At 34.5% G+C, this 26,897-nt stretch overlaps 2 protein-coding genes across 3 annotated transcripts in view; one reads left to right on the plus strand and one right to left on the minus strand.

The window, feature by feature from the left end:
- LOC123678296 overlaps window positions 1–25,768 on the minus strand; it is a 51,596-nt gene extending 25,828 nt beyond the window's left edge. Inside the window, exon 1 of the mRNA XM_045615275.1 lies at window positions 25,636–25,768. The gene's annotated coding sequence lies outside the window, so the exon portion shown is untranslated. The remainder of the gene's footprint in view (window positions 1–25,635) is intronic.
- Window positions 42–26,748, plus strand: LOC123678299 (trypsin-like). 2 transcript variants are annotated; one of them, XM_045615281.1, is made up of 6 exons: window positions 42–371; window positions 13,644–13,940; window positions 17,034–17,250; window positions 20,192–20,364; window positions 22,749–23,090; window positions 26,047–26,748. In XM_045615281.1, exons 1-6 carry the CDS (start codon window positions 312–314, stop codon window positions 26,338–26,340), a joined length of 1,383 nt encoding a protein of 460 aa, XP_045471237.1. In that variant the 5' UTR covers window positions 42–311; the 3' UTR covers window positions 26,341–26,748. The 2 variants fall into 2 exon arrangements, with proteins under 2 accessions (XP_045471237.1, XP_045471238.1); XM_045615282.1 differs by lacking the exon at window positions 42–371 and having other exon boundaries at window positions 13,780–13,968.
- The last annotated feature ends 149 nt before the right edge of the window (window positions 26,749–26,897 follow it).

Here is a 26,897-nt window from a genome sequence, read left to right on the forward strand (position 1 = left end):
CCAGAATCGAACATTCTGATGAGCTTTAGATGAAGCAGACGCAAAAGGTACGTTAAACAAGCTCCCGAGCACAATAGATGGATAGCATCTCGATGCTGCAGCACGTTCATTCATCTCGATGTTCAGTATCCACACGGTTTTCCTCTGCACAACTACTGCTGATTCGAAATACCTCAGCGCTCAACGAAAGTGCGAAATGAATACCTGAAATCGAACGCATTCTGCAGTAGTCAAATATTTGATAACCGATAAGAGCTAATCAAATCACCATTAAAATACATACGTTTGTTGTGTTAGTTCGATTCATTGAAATGTATAGCTTCAAATTCCTTTTCGTGAGCCTATCCTGTATTATCACCACAAATAGCCAAGTAAGTGTTAATTGTATTCTTTTTTATTTTTAATGACTTGTTGATATTCGTGGAAGGCGAGAAGGACAATACTCAGTTCAATGAGAGAAACGACGTGATATTAAGTTTGATATCTATAAAACAGATTCTTTTATAGGTATAATTCGGTAATTTTGATTTTAGTCAATTTTTTTCTCGCTTTTGAAAACTAAACAAAACACTTCTCTGGTAAAACAATCATCGTACATAATAACTAACCAAAACTTTTATATCATATTTTATTCAAAACTGTTCGGACTTTTTATAGTTTTATGAAATTTAAATTTCAGGTTTTTATTGAAATTTTGCATTTTATTCAGAGGCGCAACTTACAAGGTGCTGAAATTGTGTCATTTGTGATTCGAGTTTTTATCTCATTCATTCATCGAAAATTTCGAAGCATGCTGCCCGACTCATTGAAATCGAATAGTAGAATTATTGTTATTGTTGCTTTCATAATTATCGAGTAAAGCTCAAAAGTTTTTTAAACTAACGATCTTCAGTTCAAGTTAGTTATTGAAAAATTTAGTGCAAAACGAAGCGCTTCTTTCTATTTTTTTAAAAATGAAATCGAAATAGAATAAAAATTGGTCCGACTGATATTGAAAGCTTTTCTTGTAAATTATAAGGGTTATATGAAGTGTAAGTGTATGAAATTTTATTCCGCTACTGTGATGAAAGTTTTGATTCTCAATTTCCAACCATCCGCGGTATCATATTTAGTTTGATATATACATGAAGAGCAGCGTTTTTATAATTCAATTCATGAAAATTGAAGTTCAGCTATGGAATTTAAACAAGAATTTCTGCTAGATATTGTTATGATATTTTTGGGTTTTCGCTCTATAATTTCGTCATAACGTCTGTATTTTTTAATTTTGCTTCGGTAATGGTCTAAAACTATAAGGTTTGATTCTCTGATGACGAATTTATCCTAAAATTCGGTTCTGTCCGTCCGTATCAAAGATAACTTTCGAACAGTAAGACCTAGAATATCTTAATTTTCAAGGTAGGTTCAGATCTCGAATGCTGCGATTGAGTTCAATAATGAGCATAATTCGACTGAGGGTTCCGTGAATAAGCCTGTTCGAATTTTTATTTTTAATTTCACAATTCGAACAAAATGCATTTGAATGTTAAATAATAATTTCAAACAAATTTTTTTTTAATGATACCGTACTTCTGAAACTATGAAGACAATCATAATGATGTGTTGCAGTTTAGATGTAAAATAATAATTTCAAGCTGTAAAATTTCATATTGATCGCGGGAGCAGAATCAGATAACGTTAAAAAAAATATCGAAAAAAATTGCTTTTCTTGGCCACAAAACCGACATAGTTGAGATTTTTGATGTGAACAAAAATGAAAAATTTAAATTTCTTGCGAAATTTCAATCAGAACCATAAAAAAATTAGGAAGAATATTGGAGAAGAGATATCCAATATTTCCGTGATAAAAATTATGCGCAACTGGTTATACAAGTTATGTGGTCTCCAAGAGCGCAATTGGTGAATTATTGCTCAGAAATTCCTGACTCCCCATTTTTAACCTATACATGGTGTTCCTAAATTGGAGGTATAAACGAAAATGACAGATTAACGGATCATTTTAAGAAAAAAGTCTTATAAACAGACACTTTGTTTTCGTTATAGAGGGTGTTGAAGTTTGATTCTTTCAAGTTGTTTTCCTATATCATCTTCTCTCAAGGTATTCAACTTAAATTTGGTATAGATATTCCAGTTCAAAGTATTCTTCATAATTTTGAATGCAAATCTGCAGGGTGATATTTTTTTGGAACATTGCCCGCTTCTTTCCTCCAGAACTTTTTTTTTGGTTGACCTCTGGTAGTTAAAATATTGTTAAAGGAACTTTGCTTCAGTAAAACAATTTAAACAATCCATTAGTAATCCTCAGGAAAATCAAAATCATCACAAAGATCAAGTTAATAAATTAATTATACCTAATTTCTGGTAGTTATTTACCCAATCCGTAGCGAAGAAAATTAAGATTCGATTAACTAGTAGGATCATCACAAAAAAGTAGGACTACAAGAAACACCCTGTATCTCGAAAACAAAGCGTTAGCAGGCCCAAGTTTATAGAACTTTTTTTTTCAAAAAATAATCCATGTCTCATTTTTCTTTGTACCCTTCAATTTAGGAACACCCTGAGACTTGAAAGGAAGTCAGTAAACTAGCACAAGAAGAGGAAAATTCGTCTAAGTATTATCATGAGTACTCACAAATACAAGAGAAGACATCACTTGAATTCGTTGACGGAGCTGAGTAAAACTTATAGGACTTTTTTTTAATTATCCAAGGAATCTCTCAATTTCTTTTGTACCTCCACTTTAGGAGCAACATGTGTAATAAATCGGAAAATTTCCGATTTATTACACATGTAGATTGGTGTCTTCTTCCAAACCTCGTGTCGTTACAATTCTCCTGTAGATTTTCGAAAAGTATGTAGTTCTGGTGTATTAGGCTTAAGACTGTCTTAACTTAATGGACGAGTTTTGTTTCACCTTTATTGAAGATTGCTTTTAAGTGTGAGAAAATCCCATATAAGTTGTCATGAGCAAGGTCTCGACCAGCCGTGATTTATTACGAGAAATGTAGTTTTTTCACATGACTTTAGCAACCATTGTTTTCATTTAATTATTTGGTATGAACCTCAAAGGTACCTACTCGGCGGGTAGGAATTATATTTATTATCTGCGAATTATGTAGCGTTAGTCATTCTTTTTCAGAGGATAATTAAAGGAAAACATCATTAAATTTTTTCATTATATTTCCGTTGGTTATGTTTTTTTTTTATCAATCAACTCATCGTTTTACGGATGAAACATCTATTAGTCATCGACTAGGATATTTTCAACCCAAGATTTCAAGATAAAATAAACACGATGAAAATTTTACCTGAAGGTCTATTATTTTTTCCACAGAATATATCAACTCATTGACCTGAAATAAATATTATACTGTGTGTGTATATTTTGAAACATCGGTGTATACTTCCGCATTTTTGATCAAATATGCAAATGTTCGAGGGGGATTCCATAGTTATTTGATTCCAGATATTTCGAGTAGATAATCACTCCAATTATTAAATTAAAAGACTGCGAATTATCACCGAATATACAGATAATGTTCGAATGCTAAAATTTCTATGCCAATTCCATAAAAATCTGAGTGGCACAACGAGAAATAATGAGTTCCCATATGAATTTCACGCAATATATCCGGAAGTGATGAAATTCTTTTGAAACCACTCATGTCTTGATTCAGATGCCCATACTGACTCTCATATCGAAATCAGTAAAACACTTACGAGCCAACACGAATATATATATATACCAAATTTCATCAATATATCGGATCAGTGAAAGATAATATGGCATTCCCAAAAATTTTACGTTTGTAAAGTGTTTTCCAATAAGAGGTTTCATGTTCTTATTGGAAAAAAAAATTTTAATAGAAATCAATAGGTGATTATTTCCTTGTGGTCGGCACGGCTACGGTTGAAGCACCATATCCTTTTCATGAAATTTTTCATGACCAATTCGCACAATTGTGACTGTACTGGATAACTTCACGAATTCCATCCTTATAAGATCTTTAATCGATTGTGAATCCGAAAAGAGAAACAGCAAAGGGTGTTAAATCACAAGATGTCGGTGGCCAATTGTGATCACCTCTTCGAGAAATAACAAGGCCAGGAAACTTTTCTTGAAAAATTGCAATTGTTTCGTTGTTTGTTATGTAGCGTCGTCTTGTTGAAAATGAACAACTTCTACATCAATATCTTCCAATTCCGGCCAATAAAGAATCATTAATCATAGTTCGGTAGCGCAATCCATTCACCCGAACAGTTGCACCAACCTCATTTTCAAATGAGTAAGGTCCAATCACACGCCAGACCAAACAGTGACACGTTCAGGATGGAGAGGCTTTTCAACAATCATTGATGAATTTTCCGAACCCCAAATTCAACAATTTTGCTTATTAACTCAGCCTTCGATGTAAAAAATATTTCGTTGAAAATTCAGATCTTTTTGATGCATGTCAAGGACCCAGTCAGGAAAGATACGAAGTTGCTGGTAACCGACCGACTCGAGTTCTTGTGTTAACTGAATTTCAAAAGCGTCAAGACTTCTTTCTGTAAATTACGTTTGTGGGATGTCTAATTCCCAAGATTGTAAGAGGAAAAAACATGTGTTTTCGTCAACACTACTTGCTACAGCAGCAATACTTTGAGTTGTTCACGGACGCACACGGTTTAGTTTTTTTCACACCACTAACTTGTCCCACGAGCTCCAATTTTTCCACCAGTTTCCCTATTGCCGTTCGAGAAGTTGCTTCACTATGACCCTAAATGCTTTTAGTTTTGGGAATTTTGATTGCAAAACTTTCACCATTTTTGTAGTGAATTTTAACAATTTCATTGAGGTGTTAAAGCGTGCATCGTTCCGTTTTTAGTAATAGCATAGTTTTTACTTGTAAAATATCGAAAGATGACAGCTTCAAAAATGACAATTGCACAGATAGCGGGCTATTCAAAATTAAACCTCTTATTAGAAAACCCTATACATGAAAATTGTAGAAGGCGTTTACAAGGATTTGTGGACACATAGGCCAACAGACAGTTGTAATGTAATTTTCAAATCGAAGACGAACAATTTTTTTCATCTCACAATCTCTTTCTACCTCTTATATTCATTTTATCATAGTAGATAATCTCATTATCGATTGTTCTGTAGTTTTCCAGATTCTGTATTGTTTATACTGAAATAAGAATCTACCATTTGAGCGTTCGTTTCCCGAACAGATCGCTTTGTCATTTCGTCTTAATTTTATGAAATAATTATTGCACTAATTTATTAATTTTTTATATTGATTTCGTCACCAGACTCGAAGGAAATTTATGCATAATATGGAAAAATATGCCTAAAATTTCTGTAACAACAGATGGGGATAGGTTGAAATTTGGTTTATTTGAATTTCAGGGGGATATTCAGAATCATCTAGATTACCCGATAACAATGACATCATAATAAATTAGTTTAACACATATCACAATTCTGTGGCCTCTAATAGGCGCATTAATGACGAGCGCTTTCCGAGAAACTCTTTTTCTTTTAGTTTTGTAGAAAGATATTTTGTCGGCATTTTTCCAGAGGTACCTATACTGATACCTAAACTATAAATATTCAGGGGATCGTAGTTCATGTATGCATTAAGGACCCCAAAGATAAATTATCGAAAATAGAAAGATAGTGATTGCATTCAAAATAACTTAAAAAATTAATGGATATCTCCGGTAACTCCTCTTACATTAGGCCCTTTATTTCAGGAACAGACAGATCGTTTCTCATCTATCTTTTTTCCCTCCATTGCATTTACCTACTATTCTTAGATCTTGTTATTAATGCCCAAGAAGCGACACAGAATTATCCTCAACATTACGGGTTATAAACGCATAAGTACTTGCAGAAGTCATTAAATACAAGTCGCAATTTAATATACTCTCCGCATGTCGTTGACCGTTTGTTTGAATTATTAACCCAATTTTTATTATCGAATTTGTTGTTTTTATTTGGATTCAGATCGGCATATTCCTATCAGAGTTTAATTTGTGCCATGAGAAATGAAGCATACGACAATGAAAGGTTAAATGGAGATCAGTTATTTTTATTTTGGTTTCAAAATTTTAATGAACCTTAGCCGAGGACATAGGCGCAGATACAATTGAAGCCAAGGGTCATGTTGACTAAATATTTTTGAATCTCCTGATCGGATGTATAGATTGTTTGAAGATTCTATCGCCCATAATTTAAAAAAATAGATAGAAAAGCTTCTTTCATTCAAGCGAAGATTTTGCTTGGTCATTTCTAATCACAAAATACAAAACTGGGAAGGATCGGTCTCTGGAACAAAAAAAAGTCAAACAAATCTAACTCTATTCCTTCACAACGTCGAAATGACTATTTTCTGTAGATAAAAATATTGTGACGCCTGAAGAAAGCCGAAACGTTGTGAAAGAATAGAGTTTAATTTGTTAGACTTTTTTTGTTCCTGAGACCGACATTTCTCAATTCAAAACATTTTTTGGCTAAAATGTAGTCTGTTCAAAACAATACAAGTTGAGATTAACATACCGAAGGTGTATGAACATGAAAATGTAGAACGATCAAAATAAAGGAAGTTGAAAATACTCATCATGAAGAATAAGATCCCATTACTTATGACCCTGAATCGTGTTTCAATATTTTAGTCAATACCTCTCAGGCTAAAGCAGTAAAAACACTTTTCAATACCTGTTCTGCATGAAGATTCTTCTCTGCTTTCGAAATAGGCAATCAACTCTTCATTAGAGCCAAATTTCTTATCATGGAGCACCTTTGAATCATTGTCTGAGCACGAAACTCGTTTTTATCAATTTTTTAAACAACAACAGATGTAGCTTCACTCAACCTTCAAAATCTCGATCCAGACTTAACTCTATATTCCGAAATGTTGACATGCATTTTTTGATGCTTGGTTCTAACAAGAAAAAATTGTTTTTAAAGCACTGGTGGTGCCATCTGTGTTCCAGACCCGGGACTTGTTGAGTGACGTATTATTTTTAACAGAACAGATAACGTGTTTATTTCTCGTTAAATGAAATTATAGATTTAACCTACAAATTGAGTATAGGTCTATTTTTAAGACTGGGGATTATTGGAGAATTTGAATATTTTTCAATAATTCTGATTAGATGTTTTTTCCCGAAATATTGAATTCTGATCAGTTTAGCCTACAGACAGACTTTTGAATTCAGCCGTATAAAATATCTAAAAGAAACGTTCAAAATTTCACCAATAAAATTGATCCAAATTATTCATAGAAGTTGTTCAAAGTATTCACGGTTAGTTTAGTATGCACAGTCTTGCCAGGTGATATAATGAGTTATTACAAGTAGTCTACTAGTCTATGATTACAAGCATTAACAAGAATATCAATTTATCAAAGATTAACTTCATAGACATTCCAATTTTCAAATCGATGTCTCAATTTTTCACATGGCCCTAACTAAATAAGAAAAATTGGATCTAGAATTAATGATATGTACTTGGATATGGTTAATTTCTTGACGGAAATCTTAGTATGAACAATTGGCACCCTGCTCCTGTAGTAGAATTTTGCTTACACTCGCCAAATTAATTGATATTCATTGTTTACTGAACATGTGATTCAACTCAGAGCCGTACCCGAAATTTCGCAAATTAACATTTTGCATATTTTAAAGGGTTTTCCAGGGTTTCATTTTGAATAGCCTCCTATCTGGGCATTTTTCACTTCAGAAACTGCCATCTTTTGACATTTGACACGTAAAAACTATAGCAATACAAAAAATGGAATGATACACGATTCAAATACGCAATGAAATTGTTGAAATTCACAAAAATGGCATAAACTTCGCATCACAATTTGCAAAACAAAAGCACTTTTGGGTCATCACGAAGCACCTTCTCAGACGCCAATAGTGATACTGATGGAAAAATTTGAGCTAGTGGGACATGCTAGTGATGTGAAGAATCGAAATCGTGTGCGTCGCTCAATGTTTTTGGGCTGGTGGTGTGATTGGACGTATTCCAAAATGAAGCTGATTCAACTGGGTAAAAAATGCGAGATGATAGGGTTTGACTTAAGCAAAGCCTTCGACACAATAGATCATGATATACTGTTGCAGAAACTAAAATATTATGGAATTAGAGGTAAAGCATTGAAAGTTATCAAGAGATATTTGAAATCAAGATTCCAGAAGGTGCAGCTCGGGGATCGGTTATCTGAGTGGAAGGAGATAGTATTCGGAGAGTACCTCAAGGATCCATCTTGGGACCGATACTATTCCTATTTTACATAAATGATCTACCCTTTAATATCCATTCCGATGCCCAATCATTGTATGTTGACGACTCACCTACATTGAACAAAGGTAAAAATCAGGAGAAAAGATGAAATCCCTGATAACAAGACAAGAAGCCGAAAACTAGTTTTTGGAGAACAAACTTCGAAGTGAACAAAGTCAAAACCAAATACATCACATTCGAGTTTCGTCCAACAGTCGATACCACTTTGAAGTTTCTGGGCGTCAAATTGCAGCCGAATCTAAAATTTCATGCACATATTGATCACCTAATCAAGAGATTATTGGTTGCAACATATACGATCAAGAGGGCCAAACAGCTAGCAGGAAAAATCGCAGCCAAAACAACATACTTTGCTTTTTTCACAGCCTCATTAATTATGAAATTATATTCTGGGGAGGAAGACTTGAGAGCCATAGAGTTCTGACTAAACAGAAGAATATCACAGGGTATTGACATCCCAAATAAGTGTCAACCACTAGGCTTTATTGATTTACAACTGCATACCAGAACGATGAAAATAATGAAGAAAGAGGAACTAAAGAAGAAACTGAAAAGCTTTCTAATACAAAAAGCTTGTTATACCATGGAAGAATTCTGAAAATACAAATTTGATCACTTATAATGTTCGTCCGAATTGTTTAAGTAAAATTGTCCATATACCTTCATACCTTCTATGTAGATATATATGTATTTACTGACACACCATGTAATACTTAATGGTAATATTATGCATTATGTTAATAGTTAACATCTGATGGAAGTGTTACGATGATGGATTGCGACGACCTATTTATTAATAATTTTTATAACATGATTTGGTGGAAGGTTTTGATATGTACAAAATTTATTTTAAGGAAGACAGCACAACGTGATACAAAAAAAAAACGAACCAATCGCAATTTTGCAAGAAAAGTTTCCTTGCTGTGTTATTACACGAAGAGGTGATCACAATTGGCCATCAAGATCTTGTGATTCAACACCTTGAGAACTTTTTCATTGTGGCCACGTCAATGCCATACCCCACAATCGATTCAAGATATTGAAGATGTAATTCATGAAGTTATCGAGTACATACAGCCGCAAATGTACGAATTGGTCATGAAAAGTATATAGAGCTGCAACTGGTAGCTGAGGTGGCCATTAGGCTGATATAATTTCCCATCATTAATGGCATACCTTCAAAATTGTTCCATTAAACTTCAACGATGTAATAAATGATGACAAGAACCTTACGCAATTTATTTGTTGGATAGAAACAGAACGACACATATAGGTTTCCATTCAATCGATCTATCAATGCATGGCCATTCAGAAAAAAACCGTAATAAAATCAGTTGAGCTTGAATTGTTCTCAAACTCTTCCAATTAGAATAATTGAATAAGATTTATTCAACCACCTACTACTGAACCCATGTTCGGAAAACGTTTAACCTACTTACACTAACAAAATTGGAACTCATTGAGACAAGTCCTTGATGAATCAGTATATTGATAATTGGCCATCTCCAAGATCCATCTGCCTTATTTGTTGATACAAAATTTTCAATTCGAATTAGAAATTAGACAGGGTGATTCTAAAGACCAGCTCATAACTTTGAAAAGTGATAGTTCTAGTTGAAATATGATGTATTTTCAAGTAAATTTGTTTGCGTCTCGAATTCCTTCAGAGATACAGGCTTTGAAGAAATTTTTTTTTTATAAATTCTAAACGAGTTGAGATAATAAGCATTTGAATTTTGGAGGATATTTACTCAGAGGATTTCCAATATTTTCATGTTTTTGTTGAGTTCCTACAATTCCCCATTGCCGTAATTTTCGGGGGACCCGTGTCTTCAGTCACCCGTAACCTCTACGCCAATGAGGATAGGGATTACTCAGACAGCCTTTTTCTGGTACCCTCCTCAAAAGCTTCTAGGACGTAACGTTTTCGATAAAACTAACTTCGATGTTATGGATACAGATACAGGGTGATTCACCGGGATGGCCTATTAGATGTTTATGGAAAACTAATCATTGCATTTTGCATATTGGAGTTTGAGACAATGATCTTTCTCCCTAAAATATTTTCAGATCTCTACAACTTCCGGTTGTACCGGAAACTAACTACTACTTCCTTATTTCAAATGGCATATCCAGTATATTATTGCATCATCAGATAGCTTTTTTGATGAAATTTCGGCATACCTTGAATAAAAACTCAACGGTTCATGAGTTAATGGGATTCTCATGAAAAAAATGATGGCGATAAGGACTCAATTTTTTTCTTTTTCGATTATGCAAATATGTAGTATGATAAGACTGTTTGCGAATTTAACCAACAGGGTGTTTATAAGAAGATCATGAACTTGAACAACTCAAATTCATCAAAACTCAAGTTTTTCAAATTAGAACCTATATTTTTTATTATTTCACCTGAAATGAATAATTTAAGAATTATTGAGGAAGAACTTCAAATGAGGAAATACCGTAATTTCTAATTTTAGTCTCTTTCTGTGTTTTCCGGAAGTCACAGACTACACCACACAGTTAGAAATGACGGTTTTTCCTCATTCGAAGTTCTTCCTCAATGATTCTTAAATTATTCATTTCACGTGAAATAATAAAAAAATATAGGTTCTAATTTGAAAACCTTGAGTTGTTCAGAATACTTCCCACAGTGAGATATTGCGTTTTTTCGTCATTTAAGGTTCTTTCTCGATAACTCGATAACAAAGTATTCATTTTAGGTATAGGGTTTGCTTTACTAACCCCCAATAATTTAATCGACTGAAATAATAAAAAATATATGTTCTAATTTGAAAATCTTGACTTTTAATGAATTTGAGTTGTCCAAGTTCATGATCTTCTTATGAACACCCTATACATATTTGGTCCAAACCGCAAACTGTCTTATAATACTACGTATTTGCAGAATCGAAAAAGGCTATTTCTGCCGAAAAATTCGCCTAATTTTATTTAAATATTAAAAGTCCACACATATGAATGTTTCGCTTCTGGTCCCACATCAGTGATCTTTTCTTTTTCCATGATGAATCTTCATGTACAAATTTAAAATAACGAAAAATGCAGACAATCTTTAATTTGAAAAGTTTTTGATTTATGACGTAGTTTGTTGTAAATAATGATAAATTGAACGGTATTTTTAAAAATAGAATAACAAGTACAAAATTATTATCTCCGGTCTCAAACCAAATGTATTTCGTAGGAATATGATAAGAAATATATTCATAAAGGCTAAATCAAATTAATCAATTTTGATATAGTTGTCAAAAAAATTCAGATTTGACCGACATATTCAACAACTACAAATATCAACTGAATGCCAAATGCTAATTTATTGTTATTGTTGCGTATAGAAAAAATTACAAACTGACTCATAACATAAACAATAATATATTAAACTTATCTATTTCCTATTTATATTTTTCTAAGACGACTAGTACATATGATGAGTTTCTTCTTATCAATTTCAAAGGTAAAAATTAAGTAAAACTTTGTCCCTAGTTTCAATGGTCCTATCAAAATTTTTATATTAATTTGCAAAACGAAATAGGCAGTAAGAATGAATATTTAATTAAGGGGGTTCCGTTGCACTGCGACCTAATGGACTATTTTTTTGTGTCGCCCATCAGAGTTATTCTGCCCATATCGTGATCTACAGCTCGCCTTCCAGTTACAGAGTTCTAATGAACTCAGTATCTGGGATGGCTTCAAGGAGGCTACTTCCTCACTCCTACAAGTTTCTTGTCCAAAGCAGATTTTACGTTGGCTGGTGATGGCGAGGCATCATTAGGTGATCCAGAGTTTCTTCCTACTCCCTACAGAATCTGCACTTGTCGTTTTCGGCTAGACCCATTCTCATGAAGTATTTCCTAAGGCGACAATACCCAGTGAGGAATTCAATGAGGAGTTGTAGCATTTATTCTTACTGAAATCCAAATACTTTGATCTCGTAGTATTAAAGTTGCGAAGAATATTTTTGGAGTGGTCCAACCCAAGAATATTCCGCCAGAGTGTTACTCTTTCGATTTTTTCCTTCTCTTGAAACTCTTCCTTTTAGGTATATTTGCCTATACAATAGTAAGGTTCTAGGCCAAATGAATATAGTTTGAGCTCCTTTTCTGGCAAGTGTATTGGCCTCTCATTCCCTCTAATTCCCGAGTGGCCGGGAACCCAGACTAAAAAGACCTTGTTATTCTTGCATATTTCATTGAGTTTTCTTCGGCACTTCAATACCACTACATAATAGATTATATGTGAGCTCAGTGCTTTGATTGCAGCCTGACTATTAGAATGTATCGCTATATCATATTTCTTATAGTTTTTAGCTTGGTTAATTCTAACACATCTTTCTATTGCAAATATCTCTGCCTGGAAGACTCTCAGACGGTGGGCTAACGATAGTGAGCATTTAGGCCAGTCCCGAATACTCGATCACCAGTCCTCGTCATGGGTTTGGAACCATTTATTATTATTATTCCTACAGAAGAGTTGGGATTTACATCTATAAACTCATTAAAAAAAGAAGAGATCAACACGAATTGTCATTGAAAAAATAATTTTTTTATGAAAGAATGATTTACTCTAACCCACTTAAAACTTCAAAAAGAGTCACTCGCGAACCATCTATCCAGGACATTCCTGAAGCTGTTGATCGAACGAGCGTTCACTGTTGCTGTCGGAAGGGCATTCCATACATTGAATACCCTATTGGGGAGGAAGTTTTCTCTCAGTTCTCTGCTGGTGGACCGGAAACTCTCCTTCGCCAGTTTGTAGTTATGGCCACGCAGTCGTGTATCAGCATTCAGGCAGAAGAGATTGGCTAAGTTAGCGTTGAATAACTCATGAAGTGCTCTGTATGTGGTAATCAAGTCACCCCTCACATGTCTGGTATTATTTTTGAGAACTGGGATTGTAGACTCCCTTTCCCAATCTTCTTTTCTACTTAGTATCGTAGTAAAGATTTTCTCTAATTCTCTAATTTTCCTTATCATCTCGTCACTGGGAAGGCTCGCCGATGGTATGTAATTGGTCAGGGAGGACCAGGTTGTCTGATTCCTAATTTTCTCATTACCGGTTCCTTCCCTGGATTGTCTAAAAGTGGACTCATATGCCACTCTTTCTACCACAAGATGAAATGGTGTGGGGTCTATAATGATATGCAATGCGCAAGTTGGGTACGTTTTCATAGCTCCAGTGATACAAATACTGGCTAATCTTTGTATTGTATCAAGGGGTTTCCTCGTGCTGTTCTGAAATGGGAAAAAAAAAAATTTGAAGTTTTCAACTGTTCCCATAACGTTATTTCTAGTGGTAGTAGTAATTTTTTCCTTATTTTCAGTTCCAAAAAGTTCACAGCGAAGCCCTTACCGATAAACTCGTTTCTACGAAAGAAATGGTCAACTCAACAACGCCGTCATATGAACTACAGGAATATTCAAATAGTACTGATATAAAATGGTCTGAGTGGTCGACTTGGTCCAAATGCCGAAAATGTGTTCAGAAACGAATGAAGATTTGTTTGCAACCTTCCTGTGATTTCACTAAAGTATATCAGGAGAGACAGTGTAAAAAGAAAAAATGCATGCGTAAGAAGAAGAGAAGAAAAGACGATTTTCATGTGGTGTTACGAGAGAAGGTTCGTTGACTCAGAGAATGAATTAAAGGTAACTTATACTAAACTGATTTAGGGAAAGTTAGAAATACATATACTAAAAGCTAAAAATCTAAACCAAGAAGGGTACAGGAAATTATTAGAGGTTTTTACCCCGGACTAAATTATATAAATCGAAGAAGAATTATATGAAATATATACACCCGCAAAATTAGGGAAATTAGGGAAAAGACAAAATCTCAACAAATTTTGTAGTTCATTTTTTTCTTGAACCCTTCGACCGATTTTTGAATTGTAGCTTGATTCCCCGGGAACTGTTCAGATGCTGTCCTCCGTTAGTTTTCATATACAGGGCGAACAGAAAAAAGTGAAAAGTACAGCGTTTATGAAGGGTGTTTTTTTTAGAGCTATAGAACTTTAAATTGCAATAAAACAACGATGGATTATTCGATTGACATGAATTTCATTTATCCGCAAGATAATCTTGTGGCATTACATTTTAAATATGATTTCTGGCATATGACCGCCACGGCTGGCTCGGATGTAGTCCAATCTGGACGTCCAATTTTCGATGACTTTTTCCAACATTTGTGGCCGTATTTCGGCAATAACACGGCGAATGTTGTCTTCCAAATGGTCAAGAATTTGTGGCTTATCCGCATAGACCAATGACTTTACATAGCCCCTCAGAAAGTAGTCTAGCGGTGTTATATCACAAGATCATGGAGGCCAATTCACAGGTCCAAAACGTGAAATTAGGCGTTCACCAAACGTGGCTTTCGATAAATCGATTGTGGCACGAGCTGTGTGACATGTTGCGCCGTCTTGTTGGAACCACAGCTCCTGGACATCATGGTTGTTCAATTCAGGAATGAAAAAGTTAGTAATCATGGCTCTATACCGATCACCATTGACTGTAACGTTCTGGCCATCATCGTTTTTGAAGAAGTAGCCATTCAACCAGAAATGCGCTTCATTGCTAAATAAAATTCGCTTATGAAAATCGGGAACAACGGCAATCTCATTTTGGGCCCATTCGACGAATTTACGCCTTACTTGATGATTGTTTGGCTTCAATTCTTGCACGAGTTGGATTTTGTAAGCACGCAAACCAAAATCCTTCCGCAAAATCTTCCATAAAGTGGATGGACACAGATCCAATTCCTGCGCTCGATGGCGGATAGACTCATTCGGGTCTTCCTCAATGCTACGCTCTACAGCAGCAATAGCTTCTTCTGAACGCACCGTACGGCGTCTCTGGGGATGCGAGTTATCAATAAGGGTAAACGTGGTGCGAAAACGTTCCGTGGTCAATCGAATTAACTGCTCTGATGGACGATTTTGTCGACGATAAAATGGACGTAGTGCGCGATACGTATTCCGCACAGAACCATTATTTTCGAAATAAAATTGCACTATTTGCAAGCGTTGTTCAGTCGTGAGTCTATTCATGATGAATTGCCAAACAAACTGAGAATAAATCACTTGACATCTGTTGAATCGGTCGCCATCTTGAACAGTAATGCCAACTTAAAGTTCTATACCTCGAAAAAAAACACCCTCTATAATATATTTAAAGTTGAAGTAATCAAATTCTTATTCAATGAGTTTGTGTTTAACTCCTTTTCAACAACAGTGTTAGTTTCTTAAGAAGCTAAAAGTTACTGATAATATTGTTGTCTAAATGGTGTTAAATGCGAATAAAGATTGCATGGACTTATTAAGCAACAAGAGACAACTTTTCTTATCTCAGAAATATTTACCGAATCACTCTTGCGAAAGAGACTGTTTCTAGATGAGTATGCAGAGCATGCTTGTGCTCACTGTCATTGAAGCTGATTATTCATTCGCGTAAATATTGTCCTTTTTTCAGGGACTCATGATGAAAAATATCGGCTGCTGTATGAATACAAAAAACCTTCTTTGAAACTGAAACCAACAAATTAATTAGTATGTAGTCTGGATCAATTGTTGGCAAGTTAAGATACAACAAGTTTCGCAAGTTGACAACTGAACGAGAAAAGTTTCACTTGTTAACAAAAACAACAAAAAATTAACATTTTGTTCATGGCCATTTAGATTTAAAGTGTTTTACAATAAGAAGTTCCATTTTGATATAAAAAACCGAGTATACAGGGTGTTTCATTTTATACCGGACAAACCTATACAGTCATGTAGATGACACCGGGAGAATCTTTCGAAGCATAAGCGAGATACAGGGTTTGCCACGTCATTTCTGTCCAATATTCTATTGAGTGTGGTCAGTTATGTATAACCTTCGAAGTTACGATTTTTGGTCAAATAAGAGTATTTTCGAGTGCTCAATTCAGAAAAGGTAAAGAACCTTGAAAAAAACATCAAAATTTCGGAAAACCTGCAACGTTTCAAATTTTTTTCACCACTGGTCAAACTGAATTTAATTTTCTGAATCAACTCATTGTGCTAAGAATTTCTGTCCTCTTAGAAAAATGAGTTGATTCAGAAAATGAAATTCAATTTGATCAGCGATGAAATCGTTAATGTCATATCAACGATGGAAAATGATATCAGCTTTAAGGCTACGGTTGCAGCACCATATCCTTTTCATGAAAATTTCCATGACCAATTCGTATATTCGAGGCTGTATGTCCTCCATAACTTCACGAATTCCATCTTTAAAGATTTGAATCGATTTTGGAGCTTTGAAATAAACCTTATCTTATGCCTAATTCCCAATTTCGACAAGGAATCAACAAACCTCTGGTATTTCGTCTACACTCTACACTACGGGCTACAGTAGCAATATCTTCAATTGTTCTTGAGCGAACACACGGTTTCGATTCTTCACATCACTAACTTGTCCCAACTGCTTAAATTTTGACACCAGTTTCACTATTGCCGGCCGAGGTGTTCCACGGCGACCTAAAAATGGGAACTGTGAGTGCAGAGTTTTCACCATTTTTTAAGTGAATTTTAACAATTTTAATGCGTTGTTGAAGTGTGTTTCTTTTCATTTTTAGCATAGTTTTTACTTGTCAAATGTCGAAAGATGACAGCTTCAAAAGTGACAGCCGCCTCTATTGAAGAACTCTGTATTTCTCCGAGGCAAAATTTATAGTGAATATATTTTTTTTTCAGAAAATGTCTCCCAAGACTGTGGATCCATCGGTTTGGGGTTCATGGTCAGAATGGTCAACGTGTAATCATAATTGTAGAACTTATAGAAAAAGATACTGCAGAAAAAGAGGACGATGCAAGAAGAGGAGACAAGTTCAAAATGCCTATTGTTATCGTGGTCAAACAGAGTGTGAAATTTACGTTTACAATTTGATGCAAGCCGAAGAGCAAGCATCAGGTAAGAACTGTATTTTATTGGTCTATTTCTGTATCATTGTTCGAAATGATACTTTTCGAAATCGTCCTAAGAAATAACATTTGACTTATGCTTTGAAAAATTAAAAATTGAAAAACTGCTTGATCAATCATACTCCAATGTAAATTGCACTCTAATATAAAACGTCTCTACTTTTTCTGCGGAAGGAGTTGACTAGTTCAGCGCCTATTCCAGTAAACTATGGGCTACCAGTAAACTATGGGCTACCAGTAAACTATGGGCTACCAATTTGTCAAATGTCTGTAATATTCGAATTTTGAGTAAAGAGCTTGAACATATTGATTTTATAAATAAATAAATGATATGAATATATATATACATATATTCAGGTTCGAGATCAATACCAATTTTGTCCATATGTTTGATATTAGGTACTTATATCGATTGAACGAAGTATTAAAAAATTAAGCTATATCGCTCTCAAACGGAAAAAATATGTAAGTTTTTCTGATGCGATAACCCATGGAATCTGTCTAAGAATGGAATATATTTTTTTCAGAAAATTTCGGTTATTTGCAGGGAGGGTCGTCAAGAATATAACAAAACAAAAATTTCTGAGAACTAGTAATTCTCAATAAAAGCATTGGTTTGATTGTGAATTTCAAATTTAAATGCATTATGTTTGTATGTTATACATCGATAGCAAAAAATTCGGATTTTTCAAGAATATTTATTATTTCAAGATCTTTTTTCATTTCCTGAAGGAAATTGTAGGCAGAGCCGCCGCCAGGACCGGCAATCCGGACATTTTGCCGGGGCGCCAAATTTAAGGAGCGCAGTCAGTCAATAAAACAAGACATATTTTTTGACACAAAACTGTTTTCTTAGTGAAAACTCCACTCTTTGTAGTAAAATGATAAAATCACCAGGAGCGCCCTCAACTATTGTTATGAAAATACAAATAGATACTTAAATGCACCTTTAAGAACTACGTCGTCTTTTTACTATAGACTTATAGAGCGTCGCACTTTTAAACAATGTAGGACATTTTTTGATGATATCGAAAAAACTTTCTTTGATTCATTTGACAAAGTGAGTTTACCTCAAAAAAACCAATTTTATTATTATTATTATTGCTACAGAAGAGTTGAGATTTTCATCTATAAACTCACTAAAAAAAAGAAGAAATTAACACGAATTGTCACTGAAAAAAAAAAGAATTCATATTGAACGTATATATGGAATGATTGTATGTATGATTGATTCGGCTCGAAGGACCTTGTGGTGTTTATGCTTGATTTGTTTGTAAGAAAATACGTATGAATTTTACTTAATATATTAACACAAACACTGTATAAAATTATAATATTAATAACTTGTGATTAGTTGAATATGTAATGAATGTTGAGTTACTGATTGACTGTATGTTAACTGAGTGAATATTGAATAATAACTGGTGAATAGTGAATAACTGGAAGCCCTCTCTGGTGGTGGGGCAATGGTGGGAGAAAGCATCGAAGCAGGATTCTTCTTCTTCCTCTGTAAGCCTTAACACATATGGAATTGAAAAGATGCCTGAGGGGAAATACAGAGGCTTCTTCAACGAAAGTTCAGAGATATTAGGCAAAGCAGGGCGGCGAACTTTTATTTTGCCGGGGCGCCCTGATTGTAGGTACCAAAAAAATGATAAATGATATTGTACCGACAATGTCACGTCATTCTATAGACACCGGTAAAATTAGGAGAACGGACAAAATCTCAACGAAGTTCATAGTTTTTGCTTGAAATTTTGGACGATTTCAGCAATAATATTTTTTTGTGGAGCTTGATTCCTCTTGAACTCTTGAACATGGACTGTTTAGATGCCGTCCTCAGTTACTTTGTTTTTTGTTATACACAGGGGTGAAGGAAATAATTAAAAGTGCGCTTTCATTCAGAACAACCTGTGGAGTTAATGGCTGACAGATATTGATGAAATTTGGTATTCATTCAAAGAGTTTCAAAAGAAAGAATGTTTAATGTGTGAATGCATCGATTCGGAAAAATACGGGTGATATGTCAATCGGAAGTCTGGCTCTTGGGGATTTAGTTGCTTCGAGGTTTTCGTCACATCAATGATGCGATAACCATTCCTCTCGTTCGGAAATGAAAAACGACGGAGAAAGTGAAACGGGTTAATCGGTCTGTTCGTGATGATCCCGACCTCTCCATTCGAAAGCATGCAATTGCTTCAAATATGCATAGATCATCACTATACCGCATCATTTTGCACAAAAATTTAAGCTATTATTACCAAAAAACATGGTCCCAGCAGGATGGAGCAACTTCACACAAATCCAATGTGTCCCAGTCACGAGTTTGTGAAAATTTTCCAAGCAAATTCATCTCCAGATGTGACATTCATTGAGCCCCACAGTCCGGACCTGATTTGATGATCGAAATTTCAGTTTTTTCGTATATAAGTTACGCCTTGCTCATGCACCATCGTGGAATACCTACTCGATATCTCAATATATGGCGTTCCACCAGTCCGATTTTGATAATATTTGATATGGGCGTTAGAGGTTCCATAGAAATGTTATCTCTTTCGAATATACGGAGAAGGTTGCACATCCCTTAATATGAGCTTCTCGAGAAATTCAATAATTGTTACAAGTCCGAAAACCGGGTACAAACTGTTGAGTGCTGACTTTTTAGCAGCAAAGGACGAGGAAGCATTGTGCGACATTAATTTGCAGTGTTTTTTGTATTTGTTTTCGTGATATGGTTGGCATCGTTTTCAATTTTTTTATTCTGCGTAGATCGATTTCTTACTGGTTTTATGTAGCGGCTTGTACACACATCAATTTTTAGCTTCTGACTTCCCATCGATGCTTCACTCAACTTTTATATTCATTTCTGACTGAAACCTTTAGAAAAAAAACAGGTATTATTTATTTCTCTTTATTTTAAATTTTTTCAGATGGCAAACTGTATACTCTTCAAGACAAGACTGTTCGCAAAAGACGATTGATGAGCAGTGAATCAAATTGCGGTCTGCAATACAAAAAGACTTTCATGCTGAAAATTATAGGAGGAAGTGAATCTCCAAGATATAAATGGCCATGGCATGTAGCACTCATCAATCAATATGGTGTAAGTATTTTTATTAATTTCCCATAATTCAATGTTAATTGCGAATGAAAGTTAGCGCCATCTAGTGGTGAAAAAAAGTGCAGAAAAATCGTCCGACTTGAAGTTATCGATTCTATATCTGAAGTCGGTGAAGACAATTAATTAATGAATACTATAATATACAGTGTGGAAGAGACAAATGGAATAAATTCATTATATTGGTTAATGTACAATTTGAACATCTAACAGGACCGCCGTAAGCGGGCGAGAAATGAAACTGTGAATTTGTTTAATATAATTCAAGAAGGCTGAACGACCTTAGGTCGATTGCCATTTGTTTGTTTATGAACAATAAAGAACTGTTACTACTACTACTAATTCAAGAAATTTACGAAAAATTATCGAAAAAAGAAGATAAGCACGAGCTTTTGAGCGCTTGTTCAGTTATGCGTCAATTGCACCCTTGACCACATAACTTTATATATACAGTATGGATAATCCGAAGTCGCAATTTGTTAAAATGATTGGTAATGATCTCGCCTCAAGCATTTATAACGAGATTCCAAAGGAAATAAAAGAGATACAGAATGCTAAGGAACGAAAAGGCAGAATCAGGGCATGGGTGAATGAGAAAGAGTGACAATATTTCCACTTACTTATCCATCCTTAATAGATTATTCTGGACAATAAGTTGCATATATTCCTGGAGAAAAATATTGGTACCTTGATGTGTTGGTCCTTACATACTTTTGCTCTATCTTTTCTTCTTAAGTTGAAATATAAGGGAATTTTGGTTCATTTTTATGTTTGCAGGAGTTCATATTTTTTTTATAGATATACTGTAAACCTTTGAAGAATTATAAATTATTAATCGCGTACAGGCTCTTGCCTCTGCGATCAATGTTTATGTTTGATAAACTTATTTATTATTATTATATATGTATAATCCGACTAGCCTGAACTCTGCAATCCGAACCGTAGAGTGGAATCCAGAAGATTTAATTCCTTTGAAGTATCAGGAGAAGGACTAGATCAAGGTTTTGATTCAGTGTAATTAGTAAACAGAGCAAATCGTACTATGATCCAATAGATGAAACAGAAAATCAAAACTTGACATGAGGTGATAACGAAGAAAATTGAGACGCAAGAGGTTTTAGGAAGATAATGAGAGCATTGCCACTGAGGAAAATGAAAGCTCTGACAACGAAGATGAATCTGTTCAGAAAGTGTCCACTAAAGAGGCGATCAATTCAATCATTCAATTCATGTCTTTGATGGGCAGAAATACATATTTTTATATAGTCAAGTATTTTTTATGAAAATGAGTTCACACGCTCTAGAAATGTTTCTATAATCCAAAAGACATTCAGATTATAGATAGATTCAATATGATTCCTACAATCCGAACGGGTCCTGCCAACTTTCTGTTCAGATTATACATACATTACTGTATATTTCAGATGTAATACGTCACGTGCTTTCCTCATTTTTTCCCACTGAATTACATGATGGAGCTCAAATTCTAGTCATTTGAGCAAGAGATGAGAGTTATTAAACATTTGTTATATAACAAATATCAGAGTCTTTGATTTTATCTCTTCTTAATTATTGTAACATTGTCTATTACCCATGTCTTGATAAAGTCACTCAATATCGACTTCAACGTGTGCAAAATACTTGTTGTAGATTTATATTTAATTTGAGGAAATATGATCACATTTCTCAATGTATTCTGCAGTTGAAGTGGCTCAGAGTGTCTAGTATGTTTAAATACCATTTCCTTATTTTTTTGCATGGATTGTTTAATACTCAAAGTCCGCCCTATCTTTATGACAAACTCGTTTTCAGAAATAATATACACAATCACAACACCAGACATTTACAGATACTTAACATGTCTCGCCATTCGACAGCTCTATTTGAACGCAGTTTTACTTACAATGCAGTAAAACTTTTTAACTCCTTCAAACCGGAATTATCAATACCAATAACCAAATTTAGAAAAGTCATTAAAAATGAACTGCTGGATCAGCATGACTAGCCACATTGTTGTCGCATTGTATTTTTGTATTATGGTACTTACTAGTTTATTTGTTTTTTTTTCTCCTCTGCTGATAATCAAATCAATATTATTGAAATTGTAAAATGTTATTTTTTATATTATTTTTGTTTTATTTTTTTTTATCTTGTAAACTGAAAAGGTTAAGAGTTCAAGATTAACTTCAGCTAATCTTCGCCTTTTCGGGGCAAATGTATGTACATTTGTTGAATAAAGTCGGTTTATTATTATTATTATTAAAATCGGCTAAATATATGTATACATATACATTTATCTTTTTTGTCGGTCAGTATCCACCTGGCCTAGAAAAGTTCGGATAAAAACACTAAACAAAAACATTTTTCAGGAAGTCTTTTGCGGCGGCACTCTTATAGCATCTGAATGGGTCTTAACAGCGAGTCACTGTATTCGCAACTTTCTCATAGTCCGCCTTAACGAACACGATCTCACTTTCACCGAAGGAAGAGAACTAGAAATGTTCGTCTCTAAGTCCTATCAACATCCCGAATTTAATCAAAGAACTGTTAATGGTGATATAGCGCTACTACAACTCCCCTTTTCCGTCAAAACACCAATAGCTTGTTTGCCTAGCAGAAGACCGAGGCCTAGGGAGCTCTGCTCAGTTATGGGTTGGGGTAAAACGAGATCTTCGGCAACACGTGGTGTGACGAGGCTTAGGGAATCGAAGGTGAGTATGAGAATGAAAATTCACTTTCTCCAATTTTTTGAAGTATTATCAAACATGGACAGTATTATATCAATGCCAAAATAAATATAACAGTCACACCAAGCCAAGCCAAGCCAAGCGTTTTTGTAGACTAATTCAAGTGACTCTGGATATACAATTCCTATATTACTCCTTTATTGATCCAACCTTTACATCAGAACTAAGTAGAAAAAGTTCAACTAGAGCACTAGAGATAGTCGGTAATATCATATCAGAAACTAACGTTTTTTTTTTTCAAAGACCAGTGTGAGTACATTCTAGGAAAATCACTTTAATTCGTTAAATGTCTTTTTTATCATGAAATATCAAAATCATTTAAAAAAAATATTTATGAAATAAAAATTGTATATCATCTCGGGACTTCGATAGTTACTCTTCGCATTTCTGGTTGAATGATTCAACCACCCAATTACGGAGCGTTGTTCCTAAAGCGGCGTTCACACCAGGCGCAATTCCCTCGCGCATTAATGCATTACTACGAACTCCACTGCACAAATGCATGATCTTCAACATGACCTCTTTGAGAGCTGTACGTGTGAGCTTTATCCATTAGCATTATTGAATAGTTTCTCATCTGGTTATTCATTTAATTGACTATTTCCCTCGTCGTAATTTGCACCAATCAGAAACGCGCAATTTTGAATTACAAATGGTTTCTAGGTGGAAAAACTGTTTGGCAGGACCTGTCAGCAGTTTATTCGCGTTTACCCGAGGCAAAACTTGACAGTTGTTGTCACCAAAAATTACAATACCTTTGAAAACAAACGTAATTATAATCTCCAAGGACACCAGAAAACGACGCTCAACAATTTTTTCTGATTTTATTGTCAAGTGCTAGTTAGTCAGCTTATATCGTGAAAATGAGTCGCTTTGGAAGCGATTCTTTGTCTAATATTGATCTGGCGATTGAGAAAAGTATACCGTATAATACCCTCAGAACTCATACTTCAATATGGAAACAGTTCATGACATTCTGCAAAGCAAAGAACTATGAGCTTATGGAAAACACAACTTTAGAACAACTAAACCTAATTCTGAAAGATTGGGCGTGGAATATGAAGAAGGAAAACGGTGAAAATTACAAAGAACTAGTTGTGAAGACAATGTGGAACACCGTTGCAAAAAAATGCAAGAAATGTATTTTGTGAAGTGGAAAATAATTTTTGACCCATTTAAAGACATTATCTGTAAGTCTAGTAGGGAAGCTCGTAATGCGAAAAGAAGGAATTTGCAGACGTGTGCAAATAAAAGGAAGTGCAGCTCTGCTTCATTGAAATTGGATGAGTATTATGCAATGGTTTCATTATGGGATGAAAACACTCCAGCAGGACTCCAACGGAAATTTTACCATATCGCTTCAGTGGAACTTGCCTGGAGAGGTGGAGAAGCAGTAAACTACAAAGTTCATTATTTTAAAGAGGAAGTGGATAATTCTGGGATAAAAACAGGTAGAATACACATTTTTTTAAATAACTGATTTTCAAAAATCCAACTTTTTAGGAAGAGTAGAATATAATCCTCTCTTCAATAAAACGGCACAGGGTGGAGAAAAAAAAAATGGCCGAAAGTAAATGGCTGGTCCCTAACACGAAGAACCCAACCTTTTGTCCAGTCCGCCTATTTAAAATTCTGATGGTTAAACGTTCATCTAGAATAACAACTGATAGATTATTCTTAACGATTAACCCATCATGGAACAAAGAACTTTCAAGTGGATGGTACAAAAACACTCCAGTGGGAAAAAATGAACTTTCGAAATGGACAAAGAAGCGGCAGAGAAGGCAGGATTGAATACAAAAGGAATAAAAATAACAAACCACTCTATGCGGTCCACAGCAGTCAGTAACTTCGCTAAAGCAGGGGTAGGTGAACAACAATTAATTAAAATTACTGGCCACAGTTCAGCCAACTCAATTAAACCTTATCTGCAAATGGATAATGAGCACTACTCCAACATCATAAACATCCTTAGAAGTGACGCCTCAGAACCTCCAGCTAAAAAGCAGAAAACAGAAGATCCTGCAGTCACTCCTCCCGCTTCTCACTCAACAGATTACATTAATGATGTACCTACACCCCACATCTTCAATGAATCAACAAAAGTTTCAAACAATAACCCTACCGTGTACCAAAATTGCAATTTATATTTTAATTGTACCATAAATAATTAAATTTGTAGTATTTTGGACGAAATAAAATTGAGTATCTGTTTTTCAGTTTTCAAATTAATACCTATACATAGGTAATGCATGCAGAATAATCTGTTACTCAGGAAATAGTCTTGTCAAATACCATTCGGGCATCTAATTTTTCCTGTGAAAAATATCGAAAAAACACATTGCAAAGTAGTATTTTTTGACAAAAAGCATTCGTGCAGGTGCAAAAATCCTCGTCTTCGACTCGGATTTTTGTTGCCACCAGCACTCATGCTTCTTGTCAAAATATTACTTAGCAACGTGTTTTTTCGATTCTTTTCGGAAAAATTAGATGCCCTTATATTACTTACGAAAAAAGGCCCGCTAGTACCTACTAGTCTTCTCTTAACACCAAAAACACACTTTGGAAAAATGATGTTTTTCCGTTAGGGTAAACAATTAAAAAGAATCACAAAACGATAAAATAATCCCGAATTAGCGAAACAACGTTTTATACCCGGTCAAATACAAACAAAACAAAATATGTATGCGTTCGCAAACAATAGCAAATCAAATCAGTTTTTGCCATTCCTATTGAAAAGTGACTCAGATATCATATTGAATAATACAGAGTATAATATTGCTCAGTTGGCTAGAGCATCGAACTAGTAATTCGGAATCTGAATGCCGTGAAATTAATTTAATGTTGATACACAGACGTTGAACTATTATTTACACAGTATAGTAATCTTCAGGAATTTCACATTTTATTTTCTTCACAGATTCCGATAGTCAACAAAGAAATCTGTAAATGGGCCTACAAGGAGTTAAGTATAACAGAAAATATGCTTTGTGCTGGGTGGCGTTCTGGAAAATCCGATACTTGTGCGGGGGACAGTGGCGGAGGTCTACTGTGTACACGACATACAAGCAATACAGAAGAAACCTACGAGATTCAAGGAATTACCAGCTTTGGTAAAGGATGTGGCAGAAGAAATAAGTATGGAATATACACTTTGGTGTACAATTATCTTGATTGGATCGAGTATATAATGGCCAGATACAGTACGACGTGATATTCGCTTTTTTATGAATCAATTCTGCAAATAATTGGTAGTTCATCACAAATTTCTAGCACCAAATTTGCTACTATGTTATACTCAATTCAGAACTAGCACTATAGTTCGATTTCTATGACATTTTGACTAAGAGCTTCCATAAAAGATGAAGAAATATTCATATCCTTGAATAAGCTGGTATAATTGACTAGAGGTAAAAGAGAGACCTTAAACCTTTTTCATATTCATTATTTCTGACATTCATGAACTTTAGTTAGTAATTTGTATATATTCAATATAGGTATTAAAATGAACATAAAATGAAGTAATTGTAAATATAACATATAAGGACATTGCACTTCTCTTTTGAATAAATGAACGTAATCCAAAATTAGTATTTGAATGAATAATAAGAAATAACAAATATGGCATTATTTTATTATCCACCCCAGACTACTCCCTTCTCTATTTATATTCTAAGTTCATCAAAATGTAATCTGAAAATTCTCAAAAATAAAAAAATTACAATTATCAATTGATGGACCATTTAGTTTGTGTATTTTCTTTCTTCAAAA

Source organism: Harmonia axyridis, chromosome 4 (assembly GCF_914767665.1).
Source record: "Harmonia axyridis chromosome 4, icHarAxyr1.1, whole genome shotgun sequence".
NCBI classification, from domain to species: Eukaryota; Metazoa; Arthropoda; class Insecta; order Coleoptera; family Coccinellidae; genus Harmonia; species Harmonia axyridis.

Coding starts and splice junctions, on each gene's coding strand:
- LOC123678299 (XM_045615281.1), top strand. CDS start 312: ATGTATAGCTTCAAATTCCTTTTCGTGAGCCTATCCTGTATTATCACC. Junction 17,251..20,191: donor AGCCGAAGAGCAAGCATCAG/GTAAGAACTGTA, acceptor AAATTTTTTCAG/ATGGCAAACTGTATACTCTT. Junction 23,091..26,046: donor CGAGGCTTAGGGAATCGAAG/GTGAGTATGAGA, acceptor TTTTCTTCACAG/ATTCCGATAGTCAACAAAGA.